This window comes from Phaenicophaeus curvirostris, chromosome 1, assembly GCF_032191515.1.
Source record: "Phaenicophaeus curvirostris isolate KB17595 chromosome 1, BPBGC_Pcur_1.0, whole genome shotgun sequence".
NCBI lineage: Eukaryota > Metazoa > Chordata > Aves > Cuculiformes > Cuculidae > Phaenicophaeus > Phaenicophaeus curvirostris.
The window spans coordinates 65,741,130-65,754,249 of record NC_091392.1 but is presented as its reverse complement, the minus strand read 5'-3'; the positions used below and the strand labels follow the sequence as shown (position 1 = coordinate 65,754,249).

Genomic DNA, 13,120 nt, shown 5'->3' with positions numbered 1-13,120 from the left:
GGAAAAAACAAGAGGTATATTGTGCAGAAAAGAATGCTGCCTGGGGGCCAGCAGAATTAGGCAGGACCCCAGCAGACAAGACAAAGCCAGAACCTGTTGGGCATGGCTGGGAAGAGCCACCAACAGCAGGGAGCCAGGGAAAAAAATGCCGCCACCTCCTCCTCCAAGGGTTAAGAAAATTATTTTAATCTAATAGGTCCTCCTCTGTTGGAAGAAGTATATTTTTCAGAATGACTGTCACTGTAAAGCATATTGAATATGAGGATCTGCACATTGAAACATTTATAATACTGCTTCAGCTAGTAACAGAACAAACACTGTTGCCTACTGCAACTCTCTGGTTGCCCTGTTTGGTTGTCTCTTTTTACATTCTTACATTGCTGCCCTTCAGCCACAGCACAGCACACCACCATCACCCTATTTAAATTATGATTTTCAGCAAGTTTCTTTCTACTCCATTCTTTCCTTTTGTAAAGATAAGAGAAGAACAAAAACTGAACTATAAATAAAAATGTGGACATATAATTATGTTCCAAAATGTAATTTCCTTTCATACAGGAATAAAATCCCTCACTTAAAGGCAACCATTTGAAACGTGAAACGTTGCAGTAGTTCTACAAAGCCCAAGAATATCATCATAATGATATGTTTAGGACAAAGCATTGTATTTAATAGAAACTGCTAGGACAACACAATTGTTTATGATGAATAACTGGAATTTTTATTTCTTGGTGTCAAGACTTGGAACATTGTTTCTCCCTTCTGGTAACTTCAAGTTTTTAATAAGAAGAGTTGAACAGGACATAAATAGGTCGAAGGAGGAAAGTTCCAGAAACAGTGCTGGTTAACTTCTTTGGGAACATTGGGTCAGAACTGACTCAAAGGAATATTTTCCACCAAACAAATAACTTAATGACATGGTTCCAAGCACCGTAGATTTTTTTATTGTCCACAACTAGTCTAGTACACTAGTTTAGATTAGGTTTTGAGATACCATAAACTCATGAAGTAGTGGCTTCAGGCCTTCATTACAAATGGACCAAAATCTTGCTACAGTTAACCAGTTTTACAAAACATCTTTGATAAAATGCCAGCAAACAATAGTATAGCATCTTGGTCCCATATTTTGATTACAATCAGCTGAAGTCACTAAGGAACACAGCTGAACTTAACGGTAGCACAGAGAAACTATTGTACTAATTATCAATCAAACTTTGAGAACCCACAATATTATTTATGTGGCAACAAATTCCCCTTAGAACCATGGTGTTGATGCTGGGAGATGCTTTTCCTACAACAACTAGTACATTAGTGTCTGTGGGTCACTGTGGATGTGCAGGAAGACCAAAAAGCTTACATTTCTTATACTTCATATACTAGTTTTACCTACCAGAAGAAGCCACAGAAAACTCCTATTTGTATCTGAGCCTCTCCAGCAGGTATGAGAGACCCACAGAGTATATCGGCTATGATGTAACACAGCAGGTCCAACCTTTGCTAACAAGAGTTGCTGCAGTGGGAAGTCACAGCTCCAAAAGCAGCAGCATGAAAATAAATTCTCAATTATTTATTAAAAAAAAAAACCCACCACAAAACAAACTAAATAATCTCATTGGTAAGAAATGGATACATTGGCATAATTCTTGAGCATTATTGGTGTTCAGTTAAATGTATCCTCCCTAATCATGTTAACACTTCTTAACATTCAAGAGGATTAATATTTTCCCACTGAGGCTTGTGAAGCATTATCTACAGAAGATCATATTAGAAGGGACAGGGGTGAATTTAATGCACTGGATTTGAAGTAATTTGCAAAACTCATTAAAATTCCAAAGATGCAAAATGGGTATTCTGCGATGGGCTTCTGTGAATGTGGAGAACTGATTCCCACCCGCCATGGGAATACTTTAAACACAAAGGAAATTCTGCAGTTAGAAACAGAAAAGCTCCACCACTTAAATGAAAAATGTGCTTTGTAAATTGAAATATATCATTAGTTTGTATTTTTCAACTGAAGCTTGTTAAATACAATCCAAGTGGGTATGGGAAAGCAGAAGAGACTGCTACATTTTATTTTAGCAGATGTTAGTTACACATGGGAATCACAAATGGAGTAGGAACTTTAAACAATTGTGGCGATAGCAATGCAGAATTAAGACAATAATGGGAGAGAACAGAAAAATACATTTTTTTTGCTCTTCTCCAGGACAACTTAGATAATTCTTTTTCTCACTATTAAGATTTTAATGTTTTCTTCCCTGTGTAATCCCTAAATGTTGCTAAAGGACTTGCAAAGTTTGAATGAGAAATAATATCTTTTATTAGATCAGTACACAGAACTAGACAACGCAGATGCTGTTTTGGACTGACTGTCTATTTGCCACAGAAAGCCTTTTCTATTTTCTTTACCTACCTCTCTAGATGAAATAGAAGATATCACCTATCCCCATAAATCCTTATTATATAATACCAAATACCATCATAGCTGTAATAGACTAGTGGATTTGTTTCAGGGATATCCTGACTTTTCCCACATCCCTCGTTTAGCTTTGCTTTCAGATATGCCTTTCATACCTGCTACAGGTTTTGTCATCCAATGGCTCATGCCAATCTGACAGACAAGGTGGTTTAAAATAACTCATGTTTTGATTTATAATGTAGGAGCTGTGCCTCTCTCATACATGAGGATGGCATGCATTATATGGAGAAACTTTTAATTCCATATCAGCGATTACAGAAACCAAGATAAAAATAAAATGCTGTGTAAATAAAATGCTGACTCTGGGTACATAGGAGCCAGCAGGCTCTGCAGGGAAATGGAGTGTCACGCCTACAGAGGCAAATGTAGATACAGTGAGGTAGATACACAGCACCCAATGAATCAAATAAATGTATGAAGACAGGTACAAAGACAGGGATCAACCGTCCTGTACCATCTAGTCCCTGTTACAGACATATTTATCTTCAGAGGTCTGTTCTTCTTTCTGTATTGTTAGATATGCTTCTGTTGGCTTCCTGTAATTTGGCTGCTGAGCTGCTCTCTCTGATTTTTGGATCTAAATTCAGCCTTGAGTTGAAAGTGCAAGGAAATGAGCTTAAACACCACAAAAGAAGAAAACCAGAGCTGAAGTGTTCAGGGTAGGCTCAAGATAATGTTCACTGACCCACAAATCCACTTTTAACTACATAGGCCTTACACTAGTTTGTGTGCATATGGGGTAGTTTGATATAGATATATGAAAGTGAATAAATTAGTAAAAGAATTTGCATTATAACCCAAGTTTAGGGTCAAAAAGACAAAATTAGACACATTTATTTATGGCACAAGTTCCTTATATTACTCTACCAACAACAACAAAAAAAAGCATTCTGTAATATAATACCAAAATCTTAAAAGTTGAAAAGAGAAATAGGAAGGAATGAGAAAAAAAGGCTTGTAGGGAATGATGAATTATAGTATGAAATCAAGAGATAAAAGCTGCCAGTGAAGGGATTAAAGAAGGCAAGACGTCACCAGAACTGGGAGAATGGAAGATTATTTCAGTAGTTGAATCATAGCTAGATTGACAGTCTCTGTTGAGACTTCATAAGACAAACTGTTATTAAATTCTTTCAATTTTGTATTCCAAAACTCCTGGAAATTCATAATTGGACTTCTGAAATCACTCTGTGAGTGTGTGCACAAGCATGGGTGTATTGCATCTACCATTCCGGGTCCAAATCTCAGTGTAGGTATCCAGGTAAGAGATAAGATGGTCATGAGACAAAACTGTTGGTAGTACATACTGAAACAGAAGGTAAGACTGTAAACTGTATATGTTTACATAAAATGATGCATAAAAATGTGTCAAGTATAATAGAAACGACTAGTGTCATTAAAAAAAAGATTAGAAATACCTATGACTACTTTAAACTATAAAGGGCAGCTGAAATTTGTTAATGGGTAAAACATGGCAAAAGTGCTATTTTGCAGTTTGATTTCCCATGAGTGTGTAGATATAGGGCCTCAAATACTGATATAAGAATAGATAAAATCCCATGACAATTATTAAATGGCAATGAATGACTCCTCATGTCAGATGAAGAGAGGATCTCTGCCACCTCTTTTCACCACTTAAAGAATGATTTCCCGGTATTTTGGAGTGGCACATAAGTAAGATGTACATCAACAGTTCAGGCCCTTGTTCAGAGCTTCAGACCACAGATTTACCTGCTCCTGGGTCATCTTCTGCAGCTCTTTCTCCCAAGCTGCCCGGTCATCATCCAGGTGGTAGGAAGCAGGTGGGGTGAGTCCACGCAGAATCAGGGGGTCACGGTCATGGCAGAGGGCTGTCAGATGTCCAATGTACAACTTCAACTTGCTGCGATTCTGATCAAGTTCTAAGAGGGATTGAATAATCTGAAATATGAGAACAGAAACAGTGAGGAACAGCTTGAGATCCCAGCAGTGGTGAAGGCAAAGATCAACCTCTAAGTAACAATCCCCAGTACTCTTATCCCACAACCCAGCAACCATCCAGCTGAAGCAGAAAGAAACCAAGAATACCAGGGCAAGGGGATGTGGTGATGATAGCTGTCTGATTAATATAGGAAATAATGATGATATGGGTGAAAAATGAAACAGTATTCAATTGAATGCATTAACTGCGCTGATTATCCAGCAGTGCTTCAGTCAACTATTTCAACTCCCTGGTTTAAGGAAAATTAATTTTCCTGATAAAAGGTATCTGTCCACAGCTAAGGCAATAGCATTGTGAATTTTAACTCATTTTTCTAACTCACATTTCACAGTAACTTAAGTATGCAATAAACACGTTCTAAACAGAATAGTTTCAAATGATGCCAAGATGTTTGTTTCTAGATGAATGTATCTCTGCTGCAGAGACCATATAGAGACATGCCTTAACCAGAAAGTTAAGATATAGCTTGCTATAATTTTTCTATAGTTAAGATATAGTCTTCTATAGTTTGGAAATGGTAATCACTTTCATTTACGATGCAAACAAGATTCTGTACAACACAGACTAAAAAACTAAAATCTAAAGACTTTAGCAAGTACTATTTTATTTCATTATGCTTTATCCAATCTGAATGTAATCGTTCTTCCTCTCTGCAATCCAAACTGGAGTCATCCAGTTCCCATAAAAAGTATTTGAAGACCAGTTTTTGGGAGATTTTTAAAAAAATATAGAGCTCAAGTGCATAAATACATACTGGGAATCCCTCATTCTGCCCTCCCACAAGAATACTGCTTCACATTGTTCTAGGTGTTAGTGGGTATATATTCAAAACCACAGCAATACAAAACTCTAAGGTTTGCAGGTGATGAAAAATCAATGAAGAATTGGGCATAGTGCCTCTACTCTATGAAACAAGGTGCTGAAGCTGATGTGCACCAGCTTGGAAAGCTGGAAAGCCTTGCCACAACACTGGCAACTTGTCCTCATGTTCCCAGGCAGGGACTGCACCTGCTGTTTGTAAGCAGACTAGGGATATCTTTTCAATAGGACACCTCTGATCCTGCTAATGAATAAGGAGTGAGATAATCTCCGAGTCAACAGAAACAGGGTGCTGGCACTACTTTCAACAAAGACTCTGGCTTTGACCCCTTTTAATAAGGCTGTCAGGGCTCACTTATTTTGCTTCTAACACTGTTCTACATGGATTAATTTCTGTAGAGTGAGAGGATCTGAGAGCCATCGCTAAGCAGCTAACTAACGCCAGGCCCGTCGTCCCGCAGAGCAGTAGCTGCACTCAGCAACCTACACCAGAACATCAGGGAGGCAGCAGCTAGAAAAAGCCACAGGGACCTAACAGCCATGGTAGAGGAGGTAGACAAGAAAATTGCTGAGAGAGTGAACTTACATGCTTTATTCAAAACCCTACTGCTATGTAGAGCCTTGGGGGAAACATCTGTTTGCAGATACAAACACACATACAAAAATAATCATTTGATGTATAAAGACTGCAAACTGCAGCAGAGCATAATACTGTCCTGTATACAGGGCAATAGGCAGGGATAGTTTAGTAGCATGAACACAGTTATATTTCACTTCCATCACCAAGCACAACTGTATTTAGCCAATTATATCCATCAGCTTTGGTTTTATTTCTGAATTTTTGCTATTTACCACATTTCGTATAATTCCTAGATTATGACCTGAAAAGTGTGCAGGTGAAAAGAAGTGATGCTTTTAATTTAACTGATGTCTCTCCTATCTTTCTTACTATTTGGTTTGCCCACAGAAAGTAGAGTCATGGAATATTACATCTTAAAATAATACTGGTTTATAAAACTGAAAATTAAATGGTCAATGTCTAATACGTAGTTGTCTGATCAATGTAGTAGCTGCCTTGTGTTCTTTTCAGATACCGCAGTCTATTGAACATCCATCAGATGTGCAGATTTCAGTTTGAAAAAATTCCAGGTTGCCAATGTTCCCAACTATTCTTTGTGAACAGAAACCCTCCCTGATAAAGAGAAAGCAGAGCTACCTAGCAAGTAATGATGGAAGATTTTCTTACAACAGTTGAATTTGATTGCTCAGGGACAAATCCCCTTTCGAAGCACATTCCTCCTGTACCCTTCCCCCTTACCTCAAGCTGGAAATAGGCCAAATGAGGCGTGTGAAAGTTCTTAACTAGCAGTCTTCCCAAAGCTGTTCACAGAGCAATCATTCCTCTCACTTGGGATCCATTAAACCCTGCCAGTCAAGTAGGAAATGCCCTTATATCTGCGTTCCTGTCATATCTAATTTGAACTAGCCACTTAGCAAGAGGCACTGTGCTTCCCACACAGCAGAGCTGCCACTGCCTTATCTCAAGAGGGTGTAAGAGCATTTGCTAAGTGGAAAGACAGGGCAGCGCTGGATTCATAAACCACATCATGTTCTCATGATCAGCCCAGAGCTGTAGAGCTTTCTAGGAAAACAACGGGTAAACAGACCAAACCCAGGAATATCTTCTAAAGCAGCCCTGATTCTTTAATTGCCCTGGTAGGTTTAGGTCATCCTCATCAATGCATGGAATGAAGTCTGCTTAATGTACCCTCAAGATCAGAATATAGTTAATGGCCAGCTAAGTTTGACAATGTGTTTCACTAAAAAAGGCAATCACTACAACTCTGAAGCAGAAACATAAAATGCCTGACAAATCTGATATAAACCCAAATCATCTCTACCAACTGATAAAGACATTTGGGAACATATTCCAAAACAAATTCAACTTGGGAACAACATGTTCAGGTCTTTTTCGAAGTTTTGCAGATATCTTTGAGCATGACAAATGGGAATCTAATTGTACTTTTGCAAATAATAGGGGCAAAAAAAATGTGTTAGAATGAAATTAGTACTGCTTCTTCAGTGGGAATTCTGTTGTTGCTGTACAATGGTCAGCCAAAATACAAGCAACTGTCTTTAGAAGTTTTTTTATTAGAAGAGTCTGCATTTAAATACATATATGTGTCCTACATAGATAAGAAAAGACACTTGTAACTGAACATGGTTGCAGAGACCTATCTAAATCTTTGGTCATTTTTTCTGTGAAATATGAATACACTCACCCCATACAGAGACTACGATGTATAAAAGTTTGTCTGAGCAGTGTCTAATATGAATACGCAAAACCACATAGGTAGATGAAAAAGCAAACCAGCAAATGGGTGGTGTAAGTGCAGCAGTGTCAATTCAAGACAAATGCAATATTGGTTATCCATAGATGTCTGTGGAATAAAGTATGGTTTTAGTCAATGTGTAACAGGACTCATTCACCACAACCACCAGCTTTATATTATGGGTTCTCCAGGCACAAGGGCTAATTACCTGGTCACCTTTCTCCCTGCTAATGTTCCCGTCTTCTCTGAAGGAAGCAACCACGTTTCTTTTGCAGAACCAAGTAATTAACTTAGTTAACTTCAGAGAATACCTTCTAAATTTCAACTTAGGAATCTGCTGCTCCCATTTTGAAGGAAGTCTTACATGCACCTCTAAAAGACTGTCTGTTTTTCCAGCTATATTAGTTGATCTTGTAGAAGTTATCTCCTGATACAACTTCCCTCGCTCATCAGAATCAGGCATCAATATGCATGTTGATCATGGATCAACAGCAATAAGCTTTTTGTTACTGTCACATGCCTATGATTTCTGAGGAAGCAAAAAAAGAAAAGGAGAAAATAGCATCTTTTTGACACAGCAATGCCAATGCAAAGCGCCATACGTACTCAGCACTAGCATGACTGCTGTCACACTCCCCTAGTTGCTTGACTACCCTGCTTGCACATGTGCTGCATGTATATATTCGCTACAGAGTGCTAAAAGGCAGAGTAATGCCAGTAAGTGGTCTTCATTTTTCATCAAATGATTCAGTATAGTTTTCTCAACTTACCTATAAATCTTTAAATATTTAAGAAAATCCCCTGGAAGAACTGTCATGGCAAGAAGAAAATAAAATAGAATTGACAAGTAATCTCAGGATCAAAGTAAATAACATGACATCAAAATGTCACTGATTTTGTGTCAGAAGTATTACAAAGAAGTGTAGACAGAATCAATATGAAAGTTTCCACAGAATCAAATAATTCGAGAAATGCTCTAGCTAGCCAGCCTGGTCTATGGAGTTTGAGTGTTCTTTGTAGATCCTGCAACGGCATAAAAAATAAGGAATTTTGAAAAAAAAAAAACCCAACCAAAACCCTAAAACACCACTGAAGACACCCTCAAAACTTCAGGCTGGACATAACAAATACGCCTGGAAAGTAAGCTAAATGGAGGCAGCCCTTTTATCTCCCATCAATCACATTTTCCATATGAGCGTGGGAAATTACTTTCAAACTTTGTGATATACAGACACAACTATGCTATTCCAAAGCATAGGGTATCTGTACTTTCTGAACTACCATTACACAGATGAAGATGGGCTCAAAGTCTGGGTAAATACATATATTTGTTAAAAAGAAATTATTCCAAGGAGGACCTGACAAATCTAACAAAAGATGGAGCGGATCACAGCGGGTTTTCAGATGTCTCCCTGTATCTGGGGTTTATTATATTACTAATAAAGACAGTTTTGCCCGTGTAGCAAAATATCTTATATTGGGAGATACGGAAATAAAGTAAGATATTGAGTGATACAGCCTGGAAGTATTTGCATGGCAAATAGAATTATGCTTTCTTGCTCAAACCATTTGTATTTGGCAACAAATACAAGGGTTCAACTACAATCATCTTGTAACCATTGAATGCAATGGAGTTTTATGAGGCATGAATTTGGCTCAGAAAGTGCAAAGCTTTCCCAAATTCAGAACAATTTATCACTGATGCCTTCCCTTCATTATTTTAAATGGAAACAGAAGAAAGTTCTCAAAAAGACACAGCCTGACCTCAGTTCAGTTCAGCTCAGTTCATTGCTGCACAGAGATACTTGGTTTCTTCAGAAGACCACAATGCCAAAGCTCAGGGACAGGCTCAGATTTCCGTAGATTTGTTTAAAAGACAAAAAAATGGATTTAAATCTAACCTTCATCGTTTTTTCCTCATACACCAACCCAAACAAAATAACATGCGTGAGGAGCTGAAAGAGATTCTGGCTATTTTGACAGAGCTGTCTTACTCAGTTCATTTCTGACAGAATCAATTAGGAAATCATTTTTATATAGCAAATTCTTTTTGAAATTTTTATACACCATGAACAAATCTCATGGATTAATGATTTCCAGAGTTCACCCTCTTCACCTTGGGAAAAATCCAGACCCAAAAAAAGAACAGAGAAAACACAAAACAAGAAAAGCAGTTTTGTCAAGTTTCCTTTGTTTAAACAAAATCTTTCCCCCCAAATGTAGGTGAAGGAAAGAATTGCGGTGGGTTGGCAAGGATTCGCACAGCACTGAAAATGAGCAAGTACTTAAAAAATATTTTTATACATAACAAATCCAGAAGTGCTTGTTCATGACGCTGGCAAGTTTTGATTACGTGGGCCGTGGAGCGAAAGCTCGTGGGGAATCGCATGCAGAATAGTAGGGACTACTGTAGAATAGAACCGAATTATGCTGGCAGGACTGTGAGAAGATTGTAACTGGACCATGGGGGAATACGGACGTTCAGGAATGAGGCACCTCAGCACAGCTGAAGGGGGATGTCTACATACAGCTTGAATTTTACCTGTTTCATTAATCCTTACTTCCAAAAGCAAGAGCAGTCACCCCTGATTATAACTAATAGCACTGTGCACACATTAGATCTCTTTCTTCTGTAATAGTCCACATGCCTCTCTCCTAGCTGAGGCAGAGAAGAGAAATCTGTGGCTTAACTGTAAGATGATATCAGAACATACAAATTGAAATGCTGTTTTATTTGTCCAAGTTCTCTTTTGTCTTCAAGAATTCTTCGGAATCCAGCAACCCAACAACTTTGTTCTGCGGCAAAACAGGATAGGCAAAGAAGATTGAAATCTACAGAGAACCTAAAACCTTCCACTTTAATATATTAAAATCTCCTTAATTTGAGAATTGCATTCCTGTAAGTCGTGTTAGTTATCAGGTTAAAAAACTGAATAATAAATTAAATTATACAAAGCTGTGAAACTGCGTAGTCAAACTTATACTGATGAATACTGTGTTCAGTTCTGGGCCCCTCACCATAAGAAGGATGTTGAGGCTCTGGAGAGAGTCCAGAGAAGAGCAACAAAGCTGGTGAAAGGGCTGGAGAACAGGCCTTATGAGGAGCGGCTGAGAGAGCTGGGGTTGTTTAGCCTGGAGAAGAGGAGGCTGAGGGGTGACCTCATTGCTCTCTACAACTACCTGAAAGGACGTTGTAGAGAGGAGGGTGCTGGCCTCTTCTCCCAAGTGACAGGGGACAGGACAAGAGGGAATGGCCTCAAGCTCCGACAGGGGAGGTTTAGGCTAGACGTTAGGAAAAAATTCGTTACAGAAAGGGTCATTGGGCACTGGAACAGGCTGCCCAGGGAGGTGGTTGAGTCACCTTCCCTGGAGGTGTTTAAGGCACGGGTGGACGAGGTGCTGAGGGATATGGTTTAGTGTTTGATAGGAACGGTTGGACTCGAGGATCTGGTGGGTCTCTTCCAACCTGGTTATTCTGTGATTCTGTGATTCTGTGATTCTGTGATGATTAGACAATCAAGAAAAAGAAGTATTCTCACAGCAAGTGAAAACTGTTCAAAAATTGTTTGCGGTTTGTACATGACACAATGGATTCATCCCTGTGATCAAACTTTTGGAGGTGTAACTAGGCAAGTTTGGATTTCATAGAATCCCTTAGATTTTATGCTGATTCCTTCTCTATCAGAACACAGCTGGAAAGTAAGTTAGAACATACTGTTTTTATTTTTAATCCATTCAAGCTTTCAAGCACTTGTTATCCATATTATAGTGAACAAGAAAGCGCACACACTCCTTGCTGTGCTGTATTTTGTCTATTGCTTCTTCCTATTACAAAGTATAAAAGGAAGCAGTGGCTAATATGCTTTTCTTTGAAAGCAGAACGTTGCAGCACATACACTGAGAGAGTGTGTGTCCATAGGAATGCTTCTGTATCAGTGACTGCATTCTTCTGTCTCCCTGCTGTCTGTTTCATTGCTAATGGAAAACAGAAGGTATTTCTTAAGTAGTCTACCAGAGAACACAGTCAGAGCTTTTCCTGTTCAGATGAACTATAACCTCCTTGTCCACAGGTGACAGGAATCTTTGTCTCAATCTTCTCTAACACTGGGTCTTCATTCTGCTGTTCCAGCTCTCTACCTGCTACGTGGCACTTTCAAAGCAAAGCCACATAAAGCCACCAAATGCCTCATGTATCTATCCTTAGGAATTCTTTTGAGAGTTGTTTGCTCTACATTCAAATCACAGAATTATAGAATACAAGGTTGGAAAGGACCTCAAGGATCATCTGGTCCAACCTTAAGTGCAAAATCTCATTAATACCTACACCTATTTATACATATATATACCTACACCTATTTATACATATATATACACTTCCATGCCATGCTTAACAAGGCTCCAACTAATGACATTGCACTTTAATGAGGGAGCTTCCACAGAGATGTAAGCAACACAGACTATGTAAACAAACACAGGCACAATAACATTTGCTTGAAAGTGCTCTTATATATGCCCTATTTTTATTCAATATGGCCCCTAAAAGACAGCAATCAGATTCTAAAAGTGCTCCTAAGAATCAAAGGAAGGTAATAGACCTGGAAACCAAGTTAAACGTGATAAAGCAAGATGCAAAGGAAAAAGTGTTATTAAAATTAGCCACGATCTAGGCTTGGCACATTCAACAAGAAAAGAAATTATGCAGTGTAATACAGTACTGTACTGTATTAGTTTATACAAATTATTTTGAAGTTATCCTCTATTGTGATGGCATTGAGTTGTCTTAAACAACCCCCTTGACTCACTTCACAAGAGATAGAAAACTCCAGCTCTGTGATGCAGCTAGTAAGTACACAACATTAGAGCATTATTATTACTACAGTGTTAATGTTGTTATTAACGTACTATTACTGTATCTCAATAATTATTATTAATTTATGTTAAGTATGTATTATACTAGTGTTACATTAGTTTATTGAGGTTTGGTTAGGTTAGGGTAGGTTCTACCAGGTCAGTCATATACGTCAACTCGCTTAATAATGAAATCATCTAACAACACCGTGGTTGGAACCATACGCTGTTGTTAAGCAAAGCACAACGGTATAGTAATTCTTACCTATGTATCACATGAAGCGATCAAATGTAGCTGGACTGCCTGTGGTAAGTCTACTATGAGTTAGAACTTGAAATCCTGGCATCTCCATCGGTAATTATGAACTTTACCAGCCAGGAAAATATAGCGTCTAGATTGGCTACATGCCCTTATCAGTTTTTATTTTAGTCCTATGTCTCTTGAGCTTATTTTCATAGTTAATATGTTGGAAAGCAGGTTTGGGCTTGATTCTTTCTCTAAGTCTAACACTGTTCACCTCCCCCTCCCCTCAGTTTCTTTCCTCCCAACTGACAACTAAAAGGTGCTGGCAGTGACACCCCAGGCTGGTTGCAGCTATTTCTCTTCTGTCTCTACCACGCCTATGAATGCTAGGGGTGAACTCCACTCTCCTTTATGCC

General features: G+C 38.5%; 1 protein-coding gene across 11 annotated transcripts in view; it reads right to left on the bottom strand.

The window, feature by feature from the left end:
• ERC1 (ELKS/RAB6-interacting/CAST family member 1) overlaps window positions 1-13,120 on the bottom strand; it is a 306,998-nt gene that overhangs the window by 14,611 nt on the left and 279,267 nt on the right. For 7 of the 11 annotated variants that reach the window (XM_069860869.1, XM_069860924.1, XM_069860880.1 and 4 more), the window contains one exon: window positions 4,211-4,399. In XM_069860869.1, coding sequence (XP_069716970.1) covers window positions 4,211-4,399 — 189 coding nt within the window. Of the gene's footprint in view, window positions 1-4,210; window positions 4,400-13,120 lie in introns of those variants that run through there. The other 4 variants (XM_069860940.1, XM_069860949.1, XM_069860933.1 and 1 more) reach the window with 1 other exon arrangement.